General features: G+C 43.2%; 1 protein-coding gene across 1 annotated transcript in view; it reads right to left on the bottom strand.

Moving 5' to 3' along the window:
* LOC137431839 (uncharacterized) overlaps positions 1–26,425 on the bottom strand; it is a 327,221-nt gene that overhangs the window by 103,637 nt on the left and 197,159 nt on the right. Inside the window, exon 14 of the mRNA XM_078782560.1 lies at positions 14,886–14,996. Coding sequence (XP_078638686.1) covers positions 14,886–14,996 — 111 coding nt within the window. The remainder of the gene's footprint in view (positions 1–14,885; positions 14,997–26,425) is intronic.

Here is a 26,425-nt window from a genome sequence, read left to right as displayed (position 1 = left end):
AAGTCGTCAACCGACCCTGGGTACCCCTAGCACATTTGCACAATTTGGCGGCGATCAGCCAAGCCGTTTTACAGTTTAGAAGTAGTCAGACAGACAAACAGACACGCTGTATTATAATACGATTCTGTATTTTAATACGATTCCTCTAAATGCACACATAGAACTGTTTATCTATAATTGAATATCTTTCGTCTTATTGTAAACCATCTTATTCGCTTCACAAAGCGAATGTGACAAACTAACCACAGACTAGAAATCTACCGACATCTTCTTCCTCTCTTCCCTTCATAAGGAGAGGCCAAATGATTACAAGCTTCAGGCCTGCTTTGAATATGATACTCCTCTACTTTCCTGTCCCCAACCAAACTCTCTCCACTCTTCAACCACTCTCACCATATTGATATCCCTTTATTACACAATCTTCCCATTTCAGCCGTGGTCTACCTCTTTTCGTCCTACCTTGCTCCATCAAACTATACGCTCGCTTTGCCATTCTATCTTCCCAAATCTGCACCAAGTGTCCAGCCCACATCAGCCAGCATCCACATTCTATCTACCCTCCTCACTCCCACAATCCTCCTGACCTAGTTATTGCTGCAGGCCTACAGCCTCTGCAGCCTATATTATTGTCTTTCTTTCAGTGCCACCATCTCCAGTCCATAAAGGTATGCCGGTGTTACACAAGACAATAATTTTCCCTTCCAATCTCCTTGATATATTTCTGTCTTCCATTATTCCCTCCATGCATTCACACCCATCTGTATCCTCCTCTGTACCTCTGCCTTCAAAGTACCATCCCCAGTCACTGCTCTCTCCAGATACTCTAAACTATTTCCCTGTCTGACCTCCTTTTCCTCTAACCAGATATTAATTTTCTTTCTCTGTTGCCTGACCCACATTACATGCATCTTCTCCATACTTATCTTCTCTCATACTTATCATACTCCATACGTAGATAGAAAGGTGCAGAAGGCATGTAGGAAAATGTTCGGAGAACGCTTGGATTCGGAAGAGGGTCAGAAAGCAGTATTCAGGATTGCAAAGCAGATAGCGAAAGAGAGGTGTGATGTGTTGGGGGTGAGTTGCTTGAAGGATGAAGTGGGACAAATCGTTGTCGACCCAGATGGAATTAAAGGAAGATGGAAAAGATATATGGAAATGCTGTTGAATACAGAGAATGAATGGGATGGCAACATAGAGAGTAACCCAGTTTTAGGACCGGCAGAGAAGATAACTGAGAAGGAAGTTGAGGAAGCGATAAAAGCAATGAAGGGTAGAAAAGCGGGAGGGCCGACAGGAGTTGTGGGAGATATGTTGAAGGCAGCAGGAAGTTGGGGTGTGAAGAGAATGACAGAGATCTGTAATCTGGTGGTGAAAGAAGGCCGCATTCCAGTGGGTTGGGAACTGAGTACCCTCGTCCCTCTATACAAGGGGAAAGGTGACCCTCTGGAGTGTGGCTCGTACCGAGCGATAAAGTTATTGGAGCATGGAATGAAGGTATTGGAAAGGGTGTTGGAGACGAGGATAAGGAAGAAAGTGAAGATCGACGAAATGCAGTTTGGATTTATGCCAGGAAGAGGAACGACAGATGCGCTTTTCATTGTGAGGCAGTTGCAGGAGAAGTACATGGAGAAGAGGAAGAAGTTGTTTCTTGGGTTTGTTGATCTGGAGAAAGCATTCAATAGGGTTCCACGCAAAGTATTGACATGGGCATTGAGGAAGTTAGGAGTGGAGGAATGGTTGATCAGAGTAGTGATGGCAATGTACAAAAGAGCGCGCACAGCTGTAAGGACGAAGGACGGGAACAGTGGTGAGTTTGAGGTGAAGGTGGGAGTGCATCAGGGGTCGGTACTAAGTCCACTACTATTTGTAGCTGTGATGGAGGTGCTGGCTCAGAACGTAAAGGAGGGTTTACCGTGGGAGTTGTTGTATGCAGATGATCTGGTGTTGATTGCGGAAAGTATGGATGGACTGAAGGAAAAGATGAACAAGTGGAATAGTCTAGTAGGAAGACTAGGTCCCCCTGCACCCCCCGGAGATATACTTCTAATCAGTGTTTCTAGATTGGAAAAAATGTGTAGAAAATGACTAGCTATGGCCCCAAGCTGAAATAATGTCCCACATACCATTTTTATGCAAATTACTGCTGCCATTATCAAAAAAAGACTAGGTCCCCCTGCACCCCCCGGAGATATACTTCTAATCAGTGTTTCTAGATTGGAAAAAATGTGTAGAAAATGACTAGCTATGGCCCCAAGCTGATAAAATGTCCCACATACCATTTTTATGCAAATTACTGCTGCCATTATCAAAAAAAGACTAGGTCCCCCTGCACCCCCCGGAGATATACTTCTAATCAGTGTTTATAGATTGGAAAAAATGTGTAGAAAATGACTAGCTATGGCCCCAAGCTGAAAAAATGTCCCACATACCATTTTTATGCAAATTACTGCTGCCATTATCAAAAAAAGACTAGGTCCCCCTGCACCCCCCGGAGATATACTGAAACTGGCAGTGACTGGTGATTGAAATGCGGTGCCTTTTTGTGTTTCAGGTCGAGGTACGTGAACTCCCCACGATCTACAGCAACCAGGAAGAGACTGATACCAGGGTGGTTCTGTACCTCCATCATGCTGCTACCATCGGATACAAGAACGCTGTAGTCAGAACACCGGACACAGACATCCTCCTGATCCTGCTCCACCATGCCCACAACATCAAGCTGACGGTGTACCTGGATACAGGGTCAGGGAAGCATCGCCAACTTGTCAACGTCTCTGAGCTGGCAGAATCCCTGGGAGAGGACTACTGTGCCACTCTCCTGGGGTACTATGTGTTCAGCGGAGAAGACTGCACCAGTGCCTTCAAAGGGAAGGGAAAAGTCGGGCCCTTGAAAAAGCTGGAGAAGAATCCCAGGTTTCACAGGGCATTCGGTGAATTTCACAGGGTATTTAGAAAAATAAAACTTTGTGTTAACGTCTGTGTAGACGGACCTTAATATGAGTCTATTATTTCGTAAAACTGTGATTATTTTGTAAATAAAGCACTAATTAGCATACTAGTATACCATAGACACATGTAATCATGTTATGAATAGTTCTATCATGATCTATGCCCTTCAAAACATGGGTCTAGACACCTTCATTTTTCAATTATCTGCAATATTGGCTGAGATATGTCAAAAATCGTTTTTTTGATAATGGCAGCAGTAATTTGCATAAAAATGGTATGTGGGACATTGTTTCAGCTTGGGGCCATAGCTAGTCATTTTCTACACATTTTTTCCAATCTAGAAACACTGGTTAGAAGTATATCTCCGGGGGGGTGCAGGGGGACCTAGTCTTTTTTTGATAATGGCAGCAGTAATTTGCATAAAAATGGTATGTGGGACATTGTTTCAGCTTGGGGCCATAGCTAGTCATTTTCTACACATTGTTTCCAATCTAGAAACACTGATTAGAAGTATATCTCCGGGGGGTGCAGGGGGACCTAGTCTTCCTACTAGACTAGAAGGAATGTATGGAGACAAAAGGTCTGAAGGTGAATATCGGAAAGATGAAGGTGATGGCAAGTGATAAAGCATGTGGTGAGGTGGAAAGAACTGGGAAGTGGCCCTGTGCTGTGTGTAGGAAGGGTGTTGGAGTGAACTCCATTCAATGTACAATGTGCGCTGAGTGGGTTCATCAAAAATGTAGTGGTCTGAGAGGGTCATTAACCAGTGTGGCAGTTACATTCAAATGTAAGGTGTGCACAGAGGGAGCTGCAGATGGAGGAAATGTTGAGTTGGATCTTGGAGACGGCGTGAAGCTGGAAGGTGTGAAAACATTTTGCTACCTCGGAGACATGCTGAATGGAGAAGGTGGATCAGACTCGGCAACGGTTGCTGGAGTGAGATGTGCATGGAAGAAGTTTCTGGAACTGAGTGACGTGTTGACGAGGAGGGGAGTGTCGTTGAAGCTGAAAGGAAAGGTGTATGCTGCATGTGTGAGAAGTGTTATGATTTCTGGGAGCGAGACATGGGTAATGAACGTAGAGCAGCAACGAAGGCTGGAAAGGGTGGAAATGCGAATGGTTCGGTAGATGTGCGGAGTATCGTTGAGAGAGAGGAAGACAAATGATGAATTGTGAAAGATGATGGGAATAGAGCCTGTGATTGATGCTGTGAAGAGAAGCAGGTTGAGATGGTTTGGTCATGTGTTGAGGAAGGTCATGAAAGTGACTGGTTGAGAAGTGATGGAAATGAATGTAGAAGGAAGGAGAGGACGGGGAAGACCGAGAAAGACTTGGCTAAAGATGGTGGAAGAAGAAATGTGGGCAAGGGGGTTAACAAGGAGAGATGCAGAAAATAGGGCAAAATGGAGAAGATTGTCATGGGGACCGCAAGGCTAACCCCTGCTCTCGTAGGGAAAATGGCCTTTAAAATGCATGTTGTTGTGTTGTTGTTCTCCATACTTATCTTCAATCCATGTTTTCAGAATGCCATCTTACACTCCACCAGTACCTCCGGCATCTCCCGTTTTCTCTCTGTCACAACATCCTCACCAAAATAACTTGTTTTTAATAACTCATGTTTACCTTCCTACTTACCAAATTCCAAATTTGAGTTCAAATTCTGGTCCAAATTGAGGACCAGTTCACTGGTAATTCCCTGTTTGTCGTTAAAGGCGGCAAAAAGGGTTGGCGTCAGGAAGGGCATCCGGCCGTAAAACATTGCTTCAAAAAGGGGACCGAAAAACAACAACAACCACGGTTCCCGAAAAAGGCCAACCCCCGCTTGCGGGGAAAAATGGCCTCTAAAGGTGGTTATATTTTACTAGCTCCATCACCATGATAAACATGAGTGGGCTGAGAGCTTCCCTTCCTAAACCCGATGTTCATGCTGAACTCCCCTGACATCTAAGGACCAACCAAAACCCTTACCTTCATTCCCTCATACATACTGTAACTTGCACTAACCTGACTTCTGTTTCCGGCACTCGCATCCATCTCAATGTAGATATCTCTCTCAGGACAGTCATCGGCCTTCTCAAAATACACAAATCCTCATGAAAATTCCACCTTGCATCTCCAACTTCTTCTGCACCAACTGTCTCAGTGTGAACATCACGTCCATCATCCCCCTGCCTTTTTAGACCGTGGGACAAAATCTGTAGCGTGCAAGTTTGTTGAAAGTATCACTGGGAAACCTAGGTTTCACTGTGGGTTAACATTACGATAAGGTAAAAGTAAATCATGCAAGTACAGATACATTCAAAGTACACCACCACCATGCCAAATAAATAAATAACATCCTCAAGCGATTTTTCAATGCCTTTGGTGCCCGGCAATACTGCCATGCAGCACATAGAGATGGAATTGGGAGGGAGAGGTGTACGATAATTGATTGATCAATTGTGAAATTTAAATAAATATATAATAATGATAAAGTAATTAATTTCTTAATCAATTGGCTAGTAGCATACCTAAACCACCAGTGTTTCATCTAAATCTGTAACTTTTTGAAAACTAATTAAATAATTTAAAAACATACAATTAATTGATTACGTAACTGACTAATCAATAAATCCAAAATATCCTTTATAGCCAAATCACTTGGTTACTATCGTGTCTAAATATTAGCTTCCTCGTTCAAAAGGTGCCTGAGATATTGCCCAGATGAGAAAGAAAATAAATAAGTGATTAATAATGAAAATAAATAAATAATAATCATAAAATAATTAAATTACGAATCAATTGGCTAATAGAATACCGAAACCACCACCGTTTCATCCCAATCTGTAACCTTAAAAAAAAATTAAGTCATTAATCAAATAATTAAACAATTAATGGATTCATTGCCAAATCGATAAATCAAAAATACCCTTTACAGCCAAATAACTTGGTCATTGTCATGTCCAAATATCAGCTTCCAAGCTAAAAAGGTGCCTGAGATAATGCCAGGATGAGAAAAGAAATAAATAAGTACTTAATTAATCGAAAATAATGAAGTAATTAATCAATTAATTGATTAATCAAAAAACAAAAAATAGCGTTTTTGCCAAAGCACTTGCTCACTATTGTGCCGAAATTTCATCTTCCTAGCTCAAAGGATGGCTGAGATATCGCCCGGACAAACAAACAAACAAGAAACCGGAGTGAAAACTGAGTACTCCCTTTCAGCGCGCGTCATTTTCGGGCCCTCTTCAGTGCCCGGCAATGACATCATGCAGCATCTGGAGATGGCATAGGAAAAGAGCGGTGTACAAAAAGTTGCCGTGTTTATTGTTGCACGTTAGCCAGTAAATCTATATTATAAAAGGAGCCATGTCTGTCTGTCTGTCGTGTTATACATTGAGAACAGATTAACGGATTTCAATAAATCCAACGACGGTGGATTCGGGTAACTCCCGGGAGTGTTTGTAATCCAAATATATATATTTTTAAATAAATTTATGGGTACGTGGACACGCGTGTCAAAACTGCAAATGCCAACACTGGTTATCCCTGCAACGGGATAACCGTTGGTTATCCCTGCAATGGGATAACCGTTGGTTATCCCTGCATGGAGAGCAGGATCTCGCAGGAATCCTTTTTTTCTTCTTCCCCCATTGGCCATCGCAGCAAAGATTGGTATTTCCGTCAGCGAAGCGACGGGTCTTGTATTCTAGTAGACTTTTCGCTATTTTTTATCTGGCGTAAAAAAGTTCCTCCCTGACTGACACACCTGTTCCGCTTTCATTACACTGAAAAACAAGATAGCTGCGCCCACACTGTGATGTATTTGCCATGTTAACATTGACGATTCTAGTCCGTTTGCAACATTCTTGGATCTCCTGGGCTAAATTGATTGGCTATAAAGATCAATGGGTCTCTCTAGATGGAAGAGAACATGATATCACCCTCAGACTAGTCGATTTGTCTGCTCATACTGAGAGAGATGATCATGGGCATACCATAAGCCCCGTTACCAAAGATGGCTCCCTACTCGATAATGAGGGATAATAATGAACTGATTTGGTTGCCTACTTGAGGTGCATAGACAACTTAAAATGCCGAGTCATTAATGCACTGTCAAATATTCAAAATTATGGCATGTGTCATAATTATGAGTTTTCCATTGACACATAATTATGATGTCATAAATATGATGGACACATGGTCATTGATTTGTATTCAACTGTTTTTATGCCTCCATTGACGAAGTCGCTGGAGGCATTATGTTTTCAGGTTGTCCGTCCGGCGGTCCGTCCGTCCGTGATAGGTTTTCGTTACCGCAATAACTTGAGAACGGCTGAAGGGATCTTCGTCAAACTTGGTGCAAGTATGAATAATGAAGTAAAGATAAACTGATTAGATTTTGGGGTCACGAGGTCAAAGGTCAGATGTCAGGTTAGGTAAAAATACTGTTACCGTGACAACTTGTGAACCAGTGATGGGATTCTGACCAAATTTGGTACAGTTATGTAGAATGATGTGAAGATAAACTGATAAGATTTTGTGGTCAAGAGGTCAAAGTCTAATATGTCTATAACTTGAGAATGGTTCTGGTTTTGTAAATAATTCACAAGTCTCTCAGAGAAAGACATGGTCGCAAAAGAAATACGGAGGTACCATCGATCCTGCTACATGGGATACATCAATAAGAATAAATCCTGTCTTCTCTTGATGAATGCGTTAAATATGGGCGTTGGAATGTCTTTGGCATTCAAAACGTTCTGTGAAGATGTGATTGAACATTAAATTATTCGTGAAGGAAAAGGCTTCAGACTCATGGGGCTGTATGACTTGCAGTGATGGGGCTTCAACAGATCCAGACACGTCACCAGTAATGACAAGAGTGTATCTGTAGAAACAGCTCAAGACATGATATCCTCAGATGTTTTGCTCATCCCTCTTGCAAGAACTTGAATCAAATCGTTTATTGCAATGAGACATCACGTGCCGATCAAAGGGAATCATCCACTTCAGAATCACTTGAAAGCAGTGATGATATTCCTCAAAGTTCAGGTGCATTGGGAGCCACATTCATTGATAAATCCCGGTGAGATTTGTACTTGTAGGCAATGTATTTGATTGAGGAGAGTGATCTCAGAGTCTCAAGGACTGAAAATCAAGTGGCCTCCCACTTTTAATGATTTGTGTATGGATTTTGTTCTGGAGACGAACTCAAGATTTATATAACTTCCTTGCTTGGATTACGGGAGCCTTTAATGCATTAGTCTCAGATAGAGTAGTGATTAGTAATGAAGACAATCATTGTAACGTACTTTTGATTGGTCAAGACATCGTGTACCTTGCTTCTAAAGGACGCAAGCCTACTCCTAAACATGTTGCTTTTGGTATGACACTCCGACGCTTGACCAGCTCGTCGAATATCATTGGATTGCTGAAAGGCTAAGGTCTTAGGACATTGCTCGTCACATTCACATATTCTTGAACACAACACAGCTTTACCTACGTTGCAACCAAACCCTAACAATCTCATGCTCTCCAAATTCCAGAAGAATGTTCGAATGATGCTCGTCAAGGACAATAATATTTTGCTGAGGAAACGCCATCAGGCCATGGCACTACTCATAATACGAATGGCAGTATCATACATCAGGTTTCAGCTGAGCAAAGCATCAAGTCATCTGAGCTACATTTGCAGGAAATAAAAAAACCCGCCATTGATATTCCATCTCAAGATCTTGGACAATACAAAGAATAGAAGCGTCAAGGTCTCCACTGATAGAAGAAACTGTCGTTCAGCCTACGCGCCTGGACAACAAACGGCATACTGAAACTTGATCTCAGTTACTGTCTTGTGAAGTACTTTCAAGGGTAAAGGCAAAGTAAAACCGATAAAAATGATGCTTGCCACTCCTGGCTATATAGAGATGTTCAAGAACCTCGGAGAGTATTGGACGCCGGATTGGGCGCTGCAACTTTCGCGAGAAGGTTTCGTCTGTTCAGTGTATGGACAGAAAACAAAAGACAGGTATGGAAGACAGTTTTGTCTGTCAAGTGTCGAAAAGCTCAGTGCAGTTCGCGTAACTGTTTGTGCATGAAGTCTGGGCTATCATGCACGGACATTTGTAACTGCCTCGACTGCCAAAATATTACCAGGGACACGTGGTTTGATTCCGAACATGGCGATGATGATGATGATGATGGTAATAATGAAAATGAAGATTTACAGCTTCGAAACGTTCCATAACTCATTTTCGATGCACTGAACAATTGGTCAACAAGTAAGTAACCATTCAAATTGTGCCTTCTATCGGTGGCTATCTCACATATATACACAAAGAATTAAGTTAAGCACCCCCCCCGTTTTTTTACAACCTCGCACATTACAAGTTTGTTGTCGTCAAAACAGTGTAATATACCCATGATATTGCTATATTTTCTGGAGAAGTGATATTATGGTCACATAAAAACATAACAATCATGCCGTTTTCAATATTTTATTCTGAATAATTTAAGGTGAAAATTTTTGGGAATTTTAGGCATATTTTCACCTCAATTTAAGTATGGAGCTATAGGTCCATCACGGACAGTGTGGATGACGTTTATGTTTTCTAACGTACAGTCATTGTTCTGAGAAGACCTCTAGCGATCTTTGCGTCAATAACGTGTGTAGGACCCACGTGATCGGATCACTGACTCAACCCTACGTCTCATAGACCCTGTAAGCCGTCGTATGCGTTGCTGTGGCAGGTTGAACCCCCTCGAGCACGTTTGGGACATGTTGGGACGACAAATTGCGAAGATGGTCCCTCCAATAGCCAATCTGGATGAATTGGAACGTGCATTACATCGGGAATGGAACAACCTGCCACAGCAACGCATACGACGGCTTACAGGGTCTATGAGACGTAGGGTTGAGTCAGTGATCCGATCACGTGGGTCCTACACACGTTATTGACGCAAAGATCGCTAGAGGTCTTCTCAGAACAATGACTGTACGTTAGAAAACATAAACGTCATCCACACTGTCCGTGATGGACCTATAGCTCCATACTTAAATTGAGGTGAAAATATGCCTAAAATTCCCAAAAAATTTCACCTTAAATTATTCAGAATAAAATATTGAAAACGGCATGATTGTTATGTTTTTATGTGACCATAATATCACTTCTCCAGAAAATATAGCAATATCATGGGTATATTACACTGTTTTGACGACAACAAACTTGTAATGTGCGAGGTTGTAAAAAAACGGGGGGGGTGCTTAACTTAATTCTTTGTGTATACTTGAACTGATACCATTCTAATGATTTATCTTATCATATCCATCTTTCTCGTTCACTTGTGTTTCGACGTGAATCTTTATCAATGGGTGCGTCATCTTTCAGTGTTATTAATACGTATTACTTCATCGAGTGTTATTCATACTTTAAACATTATCATGGCTTCTGTGAGTCATTATATGTGATGGATATCCTCATCAGTGAATAGACCATGTGCATAAGTGAGCTGTGTTGAGTATCTCTCGATCAATCATTCCAATGCACTGCATGGTCATTCACACAAAATCTTCATAAATGAATGGCCAAGTCATATTAAAGTTATTACTTCAAACTTTATCAGGGCATCTGAGTGAACATATGTGATAAATACATACCCTCATTAGTGAGGAGATTATTTGAAATTCCAATCTGGTTGAAGCCAAGCTGTGTATTAAATGTATTATTGTTGCTTTAGGTTCCATTTGCAGTTATCAGGTGGTGTTATGCGATGCCTCTGCTCTCAGATATGTCATATTGTACAATTCTAGGGAAATTTAATACATAGATTCAATCATTAGAAACTATTCATCCTTCATTTCATTCATCCAGCCCAACCATTCCAGTCATCCTCTCCACTGCATCCCTTAACTCCTCCTTTTCTGCTTCAGTCCTTCCCTTCTGTGGCCCATATATTGAAATAGCACACACCATTTGCCTCTGTATCACAAACTGTGCAATAACTGTTCATCCCTCCCATCTTTTCACTCAGACCACATCCTTGCTGATCTCTTCTGATACTATGGTTCCAACAGCATTATTCCTTACATCCTCTCCCATGTGCAACAGCTTGTACCTTCCTACCAACAACAGCTTGTATGCCACTCGCACTTCTCCGTCCTTCCGAACCACTTCTTCTCTTGCCATCCACTCCCCTCTCCTGCTCATTTCCCTCCCCTTACTTTAGTCCCACAGACTAAAATCTCTCCATCAAAGTCTTTGTGACTCGGACATGATGGCATGTCTATCTCATTTTCTGACTTAAAGTTTGAGCTGCAGCTTTAAAAAAAGGCAATAAAACAAGTATAATTTGCAACAAACAATCATGCACCCTACCCATATCCCAGATCGTCATGACCACTCTTCCAATACTTTGGATTTGTTCTGCACCTCCAATCTGTTGTGTTACAGCAACACAATTTCACCTCAAATTGGTTCTTCTGACCACAATCATATGAACATTTCTTTTTTTAAATAAGTAGTACTTTTTAATAAATAAATATTATTTATTTGTAGATTTATTGCAGTCATTGTAATTCATTTTTTTCATTATCTTGATTTTCATTTTATATTGTAAATCATTTACAATTCAGCTTCTGGCTGTGATAATTTGATAATAAAACCATGAATTGAATTGAACATCACTTTACCTTACCACCCCTCCTTCTTCTCGACTGTTCCGAATAAACACCAGCATTTCAATAGTGCTGAATGGGTTGGTTCACCAAACTTATTGTCTGATATTTCCTGGAAAGACTAATGCCTCTCTTCGGGCGATGCCTCTAACTCTGCTGAACGTGTAGCTTAAGTTATTGTTGCCGAAATGGAGGCTTATATCCCCTTTTCTTTCAAGTCTATCTCTCCTACCAATTGTTGGTTCAATAATTCCTGTTCTGCGAGCATTCATGCAAGTGATGCAGCATATCGGACATGGACAAACACATTTTCCTCTGATTCACATTCAGCTTTCATATCTTCCAGAAATCATTGCAAACATGTTATTCGTGAGGTGAAGCATTCCTTAAATCAAAATAAATGTGACAACCTCTCATGTTCTTCCACTAGTTCTCTAGTAAAACCACTAGTTCCACTAGTAAAATCTCATGTTCTCCAAAGTAAATTGCTCTCTCTCATGCACAGATTTATCCCATCTTGTCTTCAGTTGTCATACCCTTCCTCCCGTCCATGGTACACGGATTCTTGTGGTGAGGCTGTTGCCCAGAAACAACTTGCCTTCGTCTCCTGGAAAGCAAATCCAACGGAAGGAAATCTCATTTCCTTTCACAAAGCCCGAAACAAGTGTGTGCCCACCCTCAGGAGAGCCAGGAAACAATATCTCTCCGTTCTCAAGACCGAACTCTCTTATCTGTCTCCCTCTTCCAAATCCTGGTGGCGTCTGGTCAAATCTGTTTCTGGTGTTTGTTCCCCCTCCATCCCCTCCCTCACCTCAAACGGCTACACAGCTGACTCCGCACGTGAAAAAGCTGAATGCCTCAACTCTGTGTTTGCCTCTAAATCTTGTGTCCCAAACCCATCCCTCTCTGTACCCACCATACCCAGTCATACCCAGCTGCTCCTGGACTCCGTGTCCTTTTCTCCTGACAAGGTGGAAAAGTTTCTGTCAACCCTCGACTCTGATTCTGCAACTGGACCTGACGGCATCAGCCCACGGGTCCTAAAATCCTGTTCTTCCACTCTTTCACTCCCTCTCTTTTGCTCAAGGTCAACTGCCATCTGCTTGGAAATCAGCCAACATCACCGCTTTGCACAAAAAAGGTGCAAAAACAGATCCTAGCAACTACAGACCAATCAGCCTTCTCACAATTATCAGCACAGTCATGGAATCCATCATTGCTTCGGATATGAAATCTTTCCTCTTCTCCAATGGCTTGATCTCTGATCATCAATTTGGTTTCAGACCAGGTCACTCTACTCTGGACATGCTGCTTCTGCTGTCTCAACAATGGATGGAGGTCCTCAATGCCAAACAGGAAATTAGAGCTGTCTCCCTCGACATATCACGTGCCTTCGATATGGTCTGGCACCCCGCTCTGCTCACCAAACTCTCCTCCTTTGGTATCCATGGAAATCTCCACGCATGGCTGGCGGACTTCCTCTCTCGTCGTAGTCAACGTGTGGCCCTGAATGGGTTTCTCTCATCTCCTCTTCCTGTTCAGGCTGGAGTTCCCCAAGGCAGTGTTCTGGGCCCTGTGCTTTTTCTGGTCTTCATCAATGATCTCTCTGACTCTCTTGAAAATCCTCTCTATCTCTTTGCTGATGACTTCTCTCTCTGCCGCTCCATTCCTCATCCCTCAGATCGGCAGTCTGCAGCCTCCTCACTCTCTGCAGACCTGGACAAAATCACAGACTGGGCAAACAAGTGGAACATGTCTTTCAATCCTGACAAATCTCACACTCTTACGATGTCTCTCCGAAAAGACCGACTGGACAACCCTCCCATCTACTTTCTGAATAATCCTCTCCAAGAAGTTCTGTCACTCAAGCTTTTGGGTCTCACTATCTGCCATGATCTTTCCTGGGAAAACCACATTTCCAAGCTGGCCTCCAAAGCCAGTCGGCGACTGGGCATCCTCCGTCGTGCGAAGTCCTTCCTTTGCACACCTGAGCTCCTCACCAAATACAAGGCTTTCATCCACAGCTCAATGGAGTACTGCTCTCCCCTCTGGGCTGGTTTTCCTGCCTCACACCTAGCTCGTCTTCACGCTGTTGAAACCAAAGCGTTCAGAATCATTGGAATCTCCCGCGATGACGCTATCTCTGAGGGCCTTTCACTCACTCACCGCAGGCAGGTAGGTGGTCTTTCTGTCTTCTACCGACTCCTCTCCGGCCTTGCTCCCCCAGCTCTCTCTGGGCTCTGTCCCCCAAATATTTCTGCAGGCGGCACAAGATCTGCCTGCAACCCTCTTATGGTTAAACTGCCAAAATCAAGACTCTCTGCTCACCTTCACTCCTTCATTCCTCTTTTCTCCCGCCTCTGGAACAAACTCCCTCACTCTCTTCAATCCCACTCCTCCCTCCAGGTCTTTAAAACGGCTGTTCACCACCATCTCTTATCTTCCCCAATCCAAAACCTTGATCTTTTCTACCCCCGCTAATTTCACCCCAAATCCACTTTTTTGAGGTGACTTTTGACTTCTTTCCTGGAAGTCCTTGGTGTCCTTGCGTTTTATACCTAACCTGCCTCCCCCCCAGGCCCTCTCCCTCCAAAAACATCTCCCGATATCCCTGCTCTCAAATGTTGTGTTTGTGTGCTTCCTCCCCTTCTCTCCCCATCTTGTCGACCACTCCCCTTTTTATATACTTTGTTTGCTTGTTTGTTTGATTTGTTTGTTTGATAAATGTTAGCTCTTTCACGAGCCTCGACTCTGTATACAAAAAAACAAAAACAACTAATACATCTTTCTGGTCCTTAGCTAAAAGTATCTCCAACAACTTCTGTCTCTCTACCTTTCTGATGATATTATCGCTGTCTCTCCTACTAAAAAAGCAACTCTTTTTAGTTCTCTTTTCTCCTCTAATTCCACAATGGATGAATCTACCATTCCATCTCCCTCTGATGTACCCCATACCAATCCCATGCCACTCCCTGGAAACATGCCTTAGTGCAGCCTATTTTAAAGAAGGATGATCATTCAAACCCTTCCAACTATATCATCCTATTGCTCTGACTTCTACGATTTCCAAAGTCTTTGAATGTCTTCTCAATTTTATTTAAGACCTGGCCTCGATGAGGACGATATAGTCTGTAACTGGAGCCTTCAACATAAAAAGTATGGTACTCTGATAGCATCAGTGAAATAATATTGGTGAAATTTTCAATCCACACAGTGAAATAACTCAACCAAATAATTTCTCCCACAACAATGAAAAATATATCAAAATAAGTTACTTCACCAAAGTTCAGAGAAGGTGAGGTGGAGGAATAAATGTGCTGAAGTTCCTCGTGAAGCCGTTTCAACGAGACTACCTCGTCCTTCAAATGGATATAAAATTCAGATGGTGTCACTGAAAACAACAAATATGACATCGGCTGGTGAAGACATTCACCTCAAAATCATGTGCAGGTGTCAGACCTTCTGGAGATATCTCATTCAAGTAAAAATAACTGCAAACCACCTGAAATCATTCTTAAGAGAGATGCATCACATAAACCAAGATAAATAAGAAATAGTTGAATTAATGAATACCGTACAACTGGCAAATTACATTTGATTTTTTTGTTCCATCTTCAATTTGTACAAAATTGATATTGTGTCTGCAAAGATAATTTTAGTGATTAGTGGAAGAACATGTCCTTATAGACGAGTTAATTCCTCCAGAATTACCAGCTGGTGAATTCCCCTGAGATTTTACATACTTTCCTACAACTTGTAATATACCACTTCCCATGAGGAGCTATGCCATACATATTCATAAAGAGAGTTGGGGTCCTCCTCCCAACCCTGGACTCCCGGGCCAATTAATTTTTGTTACTGCTTGAAACCTTTCTGTGCACAACCTAAGTACAACCACCAATTTTCAACTCGTTCTGTCCAGCAGATGACTGCAAATATGACAAACAAACAAACACACAAGCAAGAAAGATGTCGCGCATATCACATGATGTTTTACATGATTGATTGTTATTCATATAACAAATTTTCTCATTGCGGCCTAAAAGGCATTGTGAATGTTTTGGATGGCCTTGTCCTTTCATGACTAATTTTGACCTAATTTTACACATATACTACACATACACACATAACTGTGTAATTTTCAATTTGACATCTTGAAAAATTATTGAGGTCTGGCAATAATAAAAATACCAAAAGTCCCATTTGATGAGAATGGGGTGAAATAGTCATGGAAACCGCTGACATGCCAAAATCTATCGTTGTGATGTTTGTTGAACCGATTCAGTGACCCAATACGCAAACCCTTTTCAACTGCATGAAAATTGACAATATTGTGTGACTTTGATCTCAAAAATAATAGTTCTAGCATTTGATTGGTGAAATGTATATATATATATGTATATATATATATATATATATGTATATATATATATATATATATATATACATACATATACAGTCATCCCTCGCTATATCGCGGTTCACTTTTCGCGGATTCGGTACATCGCGGTTTTTTCTCGCTAGTATATGTAAAATTATATCGCGGATTTTTCGCTATATCGCGGGATTTTGCGGTATAAATGTATTTTTATATACTATTATTTTAAATATTTTTGTGGTAAAATAAGCATTTTCTAGCCTAAAAAATTAAAAAACGTAAAGAAATAAGAAAAATACAGTATTTAAAACATATTACAAGAAATAAAATACTGTACATAGTGTACAGTAGAAGGGTAGACAAAGAGTCGTGCGTATGGAAAACGCCAGTACATTCATCATCGTCATCACCTTCATCGTCATCAGTACTGCACAGCTAATTCATCATCATCTTCATCACGCAAGTTGTAGTATTGAAGAGCCGGGGCTCTTGCTTGATACGGACGAAATGACGGGCAAGACACAAACTCGTCCGAGAAGATATTTATTCTCAAAACCAACTCGGGAACACTGAAAAGCCCATTTATCGGGCTGCATTATAAAGCACAACCAGAAACCGAAAGCCACGCCTCTCAAGCGTGGCGTGCTTCGGTGAATCGGTGGTCACGTGATCAACAGGTGTAGCTGATTATACCCGCAAAGCGCGGCACGCTTTAGCGGTCACGTGACCAGCCACTCTCGCGCCGGGAATCCCCGCCGGTGACGTCACCGGCTGGAGCAAGGAGATTCTGATGCTGGTCTTGCTTGGGGAACCCATGGGTAGCTACAGTATCTTCAATGGTGAGTACCCATTAGAATTTTATATGTTGTTAAAATTACGTATGTTTAAGAGTGTAAAAAGTGTTTAAGAGTATAGGAAGTGTTTATAAGAGTATGGGAAAGGTTAATAAGAGTGTGGGGAGTTCATAATGCTTTAAAATATATATATATAAAAAAATAAATATGGTCGCTACTTCGCGGATTTTCGTTTATCGCGGGGGGTTCTGGAACGTAACCCCCGCGATAAACGAGGGTTCACTGTATATATATATATATATACATACATATATATATATATATATATATATATATATATATATAGTAACAGTTGAGCAATAGAAGAAACCCCCTCTAGTTAATTACAGGACAAAATGTATCCTGCATTAGTCAGTTATTTCTTATTAAATGTAAAGATTAGCTCCCTTTCCATTGTGTAGTAATTAAAGCATATATGCGTTGAGTTGGGCAGGATTCCAACCCCTCATGTTATTGAAGAAGACGGTTCATGGGTGGGCGAGAATGGTCCACGTGGAACCTTCCAGAGGGAGGCGGGGCTGAATGACCAACCGCACGTGACAAACCACGGCCAGTGATATGCCGTGGAACCTTCCAGAGGGAGGGGGGGGGGGGGGGCTAAATGACCACACGTGACCAACAGCGACCAGTGGTAGGCTGTGGAACGTTCCAGAAGGGCAATCCCCCCCGATAAAAGGCCGTGCTGATCGTTTTCCGAGCTGGTTGTTCTCCGAGCTGGTCATTCTCCGAGCTGAAATTCCTTCGAGCAGATCGTTCGCCGTGCTGATCGTTCTCCGTGCTGAGTTTCCTCCGAGCTGGTCATTCTTCGTGCTGATCACTGGATCGACCCGTATGTCATGCGCAGGAGCTGCCCTCACCCGAATCAGCGTCTGCACATCCTCCCAGTACGAGTCTAACCGGTGTGACTTATCGCCTGTGTGCGAGTGTGCCAGGCGCCTGTGTTGGGAATAGATAGGCAAGGATTTATGCTGAGCCTGCATCTCGTCCTTTTGCTGTGCTTTTTGTGAATAAAGACGTGTACATGTTATTTCCTCTCGACCTGCCCATGTGCGTCTTTTCCCCCATTGATCCAGCATCGTTCGAACCAAATTCGGCTGCTCGATTAGGTCCGTAGATCACGGTGTAAAACCGTGACCCACACTGCGCGATTTTCTTGGCGCGCCTGCTTGAACTAGGCGTGGGATCGGGAGGGGTTCAATACCCGGTCTTCCTGGTCACATGGTCTCAAAGGTATTCGGATCACAGTCGATAACCCTTTGGCCCCTGGTTGGGGGATTGGCAATTGGAGTTGCTCCGCACCCCGCCGGGGACGATACGAGTCTACGAGGTAGTGTAAAAAAAAAAACCTGGTGTAAAAGTCTAACCGGTGTAAAAATAAAAAAAAAATAAAAAAAAAATAAAAAAAAATAAAAAAAATATATATATATATATATATATATATAAAGGAGGAGTGTCTGTGTGCGTGTGTGTGTGTGTGTCTGTCTGGATGTCCGCTTATAACCCAAGAACTACACATCGGAGAAACGTTTTAGACACAGATTCGGAATCAGCATAGGCTACTTTTTATTTTAATATCAATGGTTTAAAAAACCGCGCCAGCTGCAATTCCATGGTGTAGTTTGTGGCGGCGCTATTGCCCCTTTCTGATCCCATGATGCATTGCGGTTCCGATTCGCTATAAGGTCTATGCGCTATCACCGACACTTTTCCACCGTTTCCATACCTTTTAATCAGATTTAACTTATCGTCCATCGTAACCACATTACGCTTGGAAACACTAGCATTATCCTTCTTCGGACCCATAGCTAACACAGACACAGTAAAGGAATACTGTACGTCGCCTCTGTTTTGAATGAGAATCAGCAGTTGCGTGTATGTACAGTATACTGTACGTACATATTTATATTTTTTTAATGTGCTTTGTATTGTATTTTAAATTGTTTTTTAGCTTCTTTTATTGTTACTTTATGTACTTTTTATTTATTTTAAATATATTTTTAAGGAAAACAAATGTTTTCACGTCCGTAGGAGTGACGTAAAGTCGCACATAATGACGTTCGCTGCCCGGTCATGAAAGAAATTATGATTCTCTTGACAAAGTGACATGAAGATCAGGCAGTAAACCTCCCAACTGAGTTTCTCAACAGTCGTCAGCCTCAAGGACTCCCAACACACAGGTTGATTCTCAAGGTGGGAGCACCAATCATGCTTCGAAGGAATCTTGATCCACCAAAGCTGTGTAATGAAACACGATTGACAATCCAACAAATGATGCCGCATGTCCTAGAGGCAACCATCCTCTCAGGACAATACAGAGGAGAGAAAGTATTCATTCCAAGAATACCACTTATTCCACCTGACCTGCCATTCTCCTCCAAGAGGATTCAGTTCCCCATCAGGCTATGTTTTGCTATGTCCATCAACAGGGCGCAGGGGCAATCAATGAAGGTTGTAGGCCTGAACTTCATAGAACAAGCGTTTGCCCATGGCCAGCTGTACGTGGGCTGCTCGAGGGTTGGAAAACCAAGCAATCTTTATGTCTTGGCACCAAGTAAGAAAACCAGAAATGTTGTATACCCAGAGGTTTTGAGAAATTGAAAATTGAAAAAACGTCATGTAGGAAATGTACTGTGATATTGCTCTAAAATATACATGTTCTTTTCATCATATATTTGTATTATTCTTATTCAACCCAGGCGAAGCCGGGTACCTCAGCGTGTGTGTGTGTGTGTGTGTGCGTGTGTGTGTGAGTGTGTATATATATATATATATATATATATATATATATATATATATATATATATCTATCTATAATTCCAGTAATCTCTGTACGTCTGTACGTTTGTACGTCTGTTTGTCTGTGACCGCTGTTTCTCGACAACCACGGGTCCGATATACTTTTAACTTGCCAGGTATATTGCTGGGGACCCGAGGATGTGCCTTTTCAAGGTTTCATATTAATCGGACAATTACTTACCGAGCTATGTCCAAAAAACGATTCAACCAATCAGAGAGCAGCGAACGATCGCGTGTGCCGAACATGGAGGACACACTCTGCCTCGGATGGCACATTTGAGAGCGTATTCATTTATTTCACGTTTGCAAACTATGTTGGCGTTAAACTATGTTTTAAAACTAATAAAACCGAATTTGCGATTCATTCGCTTTCCTGCGCGTTTGTGCACGCGATGGCGATTTCTTTACCAAACTCTGGAAGCCGTTCGCTTTGGACCAAACCATTGCATGTAAATAGAGGGGGGGGATTGTCACCGTACTCGCAAGCCGTTCGCTTTGGACCAAACCATTTCATGTAAATAGAGGGGGGGGATATAATTTTAGATATAGATATAGTACGGGCAATGCCCTAGTATATATAATGCACACACAAACAGACTCTCCTCAAATTACGACAGAGTTACGTTCCTAAAAGCAGGTCGTAAGTCGAAGTAGTCATAAGTCGAATCACCCCTCATGGACTTATAATTATATTTTACTTATTACATATTTCCAAGTTCATATTCCACCATAGCATCATTTGTTAAAGGACCATACAGCCTAAATTCCATAATCCAATCCAATCCATAACTGTACAAAAAGTAAAATAAATAAAAGGGTTGAAATAAAACTTTGGCTTCCGGTTTTGCCAGCGAGGTTGCAGTTTTTCCAAGATCTCCACGCCATCAAAGTAAAGTAATTGTTCCCGTTTGAATTTTTGTCAAAACTGTATTTTTATTTCATGGTGTGTGTACCTACTGTTTGGAAGAAGCTTCGGGAACTGAGTGGCGTGCTGATAAGGAGGGGAGTGTCATTGAAGCTGAAGGGAAAGGTGTATGCTGCATGTGTGAGAAGTGTTATGATTTATAGGAGCGAGACATGGGTAATGAACGTAGAGCAGCAACGAAGGCTGGAAAGGGTGGAAATGCGAATGGTTCGGTAGATGTGCGGAGTATCGTTGAGAGAGAGGAAGACAAATGATGAATTGCGAAAGATGATGGGAATAGAGCCTGTGATTGATGCTGTGAAGAGGAACAGGTTGAGATGGTTTGGTCATGTGTTGAGCAAGGATGAAAGTGACTGGTTGAGAAGAGTGATGGAAATGAATGCAGAAGGAAGTAGAGGACGGGGAAGACCGAGAAAGACTTGGCTATAGATGGTGGAAGAAGAAATGCGGGCAAGGTGGTTAACAAGGAGAGATGCAGAAAATAGGGCAAAATGGAGAAGATTGTCATGGGGACCACAAGGCTAACCCCCGCTCTCGCAGGGAAAATGGCCTTAAAATGCATGTTGTTGTTGTGCACCTACTGTGTGTCTCCAGGAAGATCTCGGTGTAAATCGTGCATACCTGTATAAAATCGTCGGTTATTTCCTGCAGCGTTTTTGAGACCTGGTAATTTAAGTTTCCTGCCTTGAGGCCTTGTTGTCTTCTCAGCGGTCGTTTGTGGTCCATTTACTTTCGTTCTCTCACAGTTTTCCCAGTCTTCTTTTCACCCCATACTTCCTCGAACATCCGAAACCCTTTGTTCAAAATCTTAATAAAAAAAAATAAAAAAAGAAGTATATATTTCCTTCTTTGTTCTTGTTCGTTCGTTCTTCGACCACATGTTTCACCCCCATTTCCCCATAGTTTTCACGGTTTAGTTAAAAAATGTATAAACTTTTCCCTGAAGTGCTGTATTCTGTCATATATTATAACACATTTTCTTCTTCTTCTTCAAAAGGATTTTTTTTTTTTTTTTTTTTGGATACAAGATCGAGGCTCGTGAAAGAGCGAACATTAATCTCACAGAAAGACAAACCGACCCGTAAAACATATAACATCGGGAGCGGTAGACAAGATGGGGAGAGAGGGGGAAGGACACAAACACAACATTTGAGAGCAGGGACCGAGAGACATGGAGACATCGAGAGATCTGTGGGAGAGGGCTTTGGGGGGGAGGCATGGGAAGGGGGGGGGGGGGTGGGAGAGGTATAAAACATATGGACACTGCCAGCATTTCCAGGAAGAAGTTTGAATTTCAAACAAGGTGGATCTGGGGTGAATTAGCGGGGGTAGAAAAGATCAAGGTTTTGGATGGGGGAAGATAAGAGATGGTGGTGAACAGCTGTTTTAAAGACCTGGAGGGAGGAGTGGGATTGAAGGGAGTTTGTTCCAGAGGCGGGAGAAAAGAGGAATGAAAGAGTGAAGGTGAGCAGAGAGCCGAGATTTCGGCAGTTTAACCATCAGAGGGTTGCTGGCAGATCTTGTGCGACCTGTAGGAATATTTGGGGGACAGAGCACAGAGAGAGATGGGGGAGCAAGGCCGGAGAGGAGTCGGTAGAAGACAGAAAGACCACCTACCTGCCTGCGGTGAGTGAGTGAAAGGCCCTCAGAGATAGCTTCGTCGCGGGAGATTCCAATGATTCTGAAAGCTTTGGTTTCAACAGTGTGAAGCCGAGCTAGGTGTGAGGCAGGAGCACCGGCCCATAGGGGAGAACAGCATTCCATTGAGCTGCGGATGAAAGCCTTGTATGTGGTGAGGAGCTCAGGTGTGCCGAGGAAGGACTTCGCACGACGGAGGATGCGCAGTCGGCGACTGGCTTTGGAGGCCAGCTTGGAAATGTGGTTTACAACAACATGTAACATCCCCCTTACAACATGCACCACTCAACATACAAAAACACACACTCATGCAAAAACACACACCCTCACCCACTCACTCACATACACAAAAGAAGAAATAATAATAGTAACAAAAAAAATAAAAAAATAACCACACGCAACCAACCACCTACCCTTTCCAGCATGCACCACTCATGCAAACATGCAAAACCATTCATGCCAAACCACACCCACTCATGACCCACTCCTGCAACACACACACACACACACACGCACGCACACACACACAAACACACACACACCTCCATTTCTATTCGGTAACCTCAACCTACACCATTCGACATGCCTCCATAAACTTCCTCCATGTCCAAAATGAGCCTTTCAAGGCAACCTGGGCCACCTCATCACACATCCTCCTTCTTTCTGTCCCACACACTCCAAGAAATGCAGAAAAGGAATTGCCAATACACCCTCTACACCTCAAATGGCTGACACGAAACTCGCCAACCCTTCTCCCGGAACTCTGCCTCCAGCTCACTGTACTTTCCTCTCTTTCTCTCGTGCACCTCCTCCATGTTCTCTTCCCAAGGTACAGACAATTCCCCTAAGATGACCCGTCTTGTTGCACCTGACCAAATGACAATGTCAGGCCGCAACCTTGTCACACACATCTCCTCTGGGAATACCAATTGTGGCTTTAGGTCTGCCACCACCTGCCAATCACAAGCATCTGACAGCCCTCTTGCTTTCCACCTCCTCCTCTTTCCACCTCTTCCCACTTTGGCCCTCCTCGACAAACCACACCTCTCCCCCTATCAGTCTACTTCTCCACTCTTCTCTCTCTCGACCTCGGCACCTCTGTTGCAACATCTGCACCACCACCACAGCACCTGATCATGTCGCCACCTGTATTGTCCTGCTGCCAATGATACTGACCATGCACTCAGTGCATGCTGCACTGTTCCCACACCTCCACACAAATAACATCTCTCCTCCTGCAACAACCCCCACAATCTCAAGTTTACTGGTGAAGGAAGCACATCATACGTTGTCCGCAACAGGAAATTCAACAATATTGGCTCCATCCTCCAAATCTTTTTTTGCCACAAAAAAAAAACAAAAAAAAAATCCTCCATATCTCTTGCCACTTCAACATCCTCACCTGCACACCTTCCCACCTAGTCCAAGCACCTTGCTGTGCCTGACCGACTGCTTTCACATGTCTCCCCTCCTCTTCCTTTCTTCTCACCTCCCTCTCAACCATCTTCCTCCTCTCTTTCACACATGCCTTTCCCCATCCCTCATGCTTCATCCACCCCAAAACATGCTTCCCGTGCTGTACCATCCCCATGACCTCCTCCTGTTGCAACCGCTCTTCCATCTCGTCCACCTCTGCTCTTGTATTCCACTTCCGACTACCCTTCTTCTCTGGGAGAGCATTCTTTACCACTGCATCACTTGAATCGTACAACATCATGAACTCCCGCACTCTCACCACCTTAAACTCCTCGGTTAATGATGTCAAGGGAAACTGGAGTTTTCCACCCTGACCATGAAAGGCAATGTTCGTCAAACAGCGTGGCACTCCCAACCACCTCCTCACAAACTCGCTCACCACAACCTCCATCCTGTCTACATGCCCAATCGCAATATCATACATCACAATGGCCACAATACTCGTGGCATCAATCCAAACTTCAAACACCATACCTTCAACTTACCTGGCAAACCACATCCATCAATCCTCTTCAAACCTCTCAAAGGCTTGTTCCTCACCTCCTCCACCATTCCCACATCATTCAACTCCACTGTATACCATCTTCCCAAACTCGTCACAGGGGCCTCCACCAATGATGGAACCACCTCCCCTCCCAGCTCAAACCTGTGCATGTTATCCACCACTCCTCGTCTCACTGCCACACTCCTCGACTTTCTTGCTTTGAAGCCCATTCTTGCCAACTGCATCAACCTTTCCAGTCGTCCCAGTACCTCTACTGCTGCATCAGCCGAATGTTCGACAACTATCAGGTCATCCATGAATGCAAACATCGCTGGCAAACTCTGACCAGGGGCAAGCTCCACTTTCCCATGTCCACTCACCGCACGTATCAACAACTCCATAACCAGCACACACAAAATAGGGGAGATGGTACATCCCATCAGGATCCCCTCATCCAACTTCTGCCACTCTGTTACATAGGACTGTGTCGCAAACCGCATCCAAAACGGATCATAATATGCCATCAAAAAATCCCTAAATCTCCGTGGCACCCAAAAGAAATCCATGGCATACCTGATCAAGGCATGCGGCACTGACCCATATGCATTCTCCAAATACAGCCACACCACCGCCACATCCTTCCTTTGCCTCCTGTAACACTTGCCAGACCATTGCCGAGTGATAATTGCATCCTGGTGATCCTAGCATTCCTGCCTTCTGCACAGAACCATCCACCAAACCATTCCATCTGATGAAGCCCGAGAGCCGTGCCGCAAAGACACTCATCAATATCTTCCCATCTACATCGAGCAAAGATATTGGTCTAAACTGCTCCAGTGTCACAGCTTCCTCCTGCTTTGGAATATAAACTCCTTCCGCCCTAGTCCATTGACTGGGCACCACTTCTTGCCTCCATACCACCTTCAGAGCCTTCCACAGATACTGCCTGATGCCTTCACGACTCTTAAACACCTTGTATGCCACTCCACTTGGTCCTGGAGCCAATGCCGCCCGTGCCTTCTTCAAAACTGCCTCAATCTCAGACATCTTTGGCTCTGACAAATCAAATGGAACACCTGGCTCTGTCTGTCTCACCAATCCTTCGATGTCCTCCACCACTTCGTTCCTCCTTGTGTCTGCATACGTGACACGCAGGTGACCTTAACAACTCTTCCTTTGGTACCTTCAGTAAACCACATCGAAACGGCTCCAACAGATCCTTCATAAACTGAAAAGGCTTCTCAAAGAACCTCTTTCTCTTCCTCTGCCTCTCCTTTCTTCACCTCTTCATCCTTTCCACTTTCTTCAACTTCACCAACCTCATCCTCACATGCTTCGTCAACACCTCAAGACCATTCCTCTCCCCTTCCACTGCCCTCTTCCATATTCCATTCAAACTCCTCAACTCCATTCTCAACTCATGGATCTCCCTATGCCTCCTGCTCAAGCATGCCTCCTTCTCACCCCTCTCTGCACACTCTTTCACTCCAAATGTGACATATGTATACTCAAACACAATCTCATTCATCTTTCTCAATCTATCTTCCACCCTTCCTTTCAACTGATGAAGCGCCCCACACATCACTCCATCCATTCTCTCCCATACTTCCCTTTTCTCCCATACCTGCCCATTTCACTCTCCTCCTCACATCCTTTCCCTGCTGAAGTACAACCCAGGACATACAACACTGTGGCTTGCTACCTGGCTGTTTCCCCCGGCCGTCTTATGTGTCCCCTTTTCAAAGGCACTGCGTTGCTGTACCTCCTCCTCACCCACCTTACGCACACAACCCATCTGGCTCTGATGGACATGCAATCCTCTCACTGACTCAAACTCACGTCCACACCCACACTTCTCTCGATTTCTTCTCTTCTCTCGATTCTCTCGATATAAATATATTGTTATGTCTGGGGGGTAAAGCAATATCTAGAGCCAGGTAGATCTGAGTAGGTAACATGCTACGAGATGTCGCGATAGGGAATCTACCTGTAATAAGTTCTTTATGTTTAGGCGTTTGTCGGGATAAGATATATGATTGTGGATCTACCAGGAGATTCGTGTGATAGTTAGATAGGGAATAATGAGTACTTGTATGTCTCACCTAGTAGTCAAACCTTTGTCCATTATGGCACTGCAAACCACATAAACATTAGTTAGGACCTTTAGTACAACACTAAATGACGCCTTTTCCCCCCGACATTAGGGTGCATCAAACGCCCAACTATTTTTAAAAAGATGTTGGATTGATCTGTCCCAAATTTTATTTTG

The sequence above is a fragment of the Myxine glutinosa genome, chromosome 7, assembly GCF_964187855.1.
Source record: "Myxine glutinosa chromosome 7, kmMyxGlut1.1, whole genome shotgun sequence".
NCBI classification, from domain to species: Eukaryota; Metazoa; Chordata; class Myxini; order Myxiniformes; family Myxinidae; genus Myxine; species Myxine glutinosa.
This window is presented reverse-complemented; position numbering and strand designations above follow the sequence as displayed.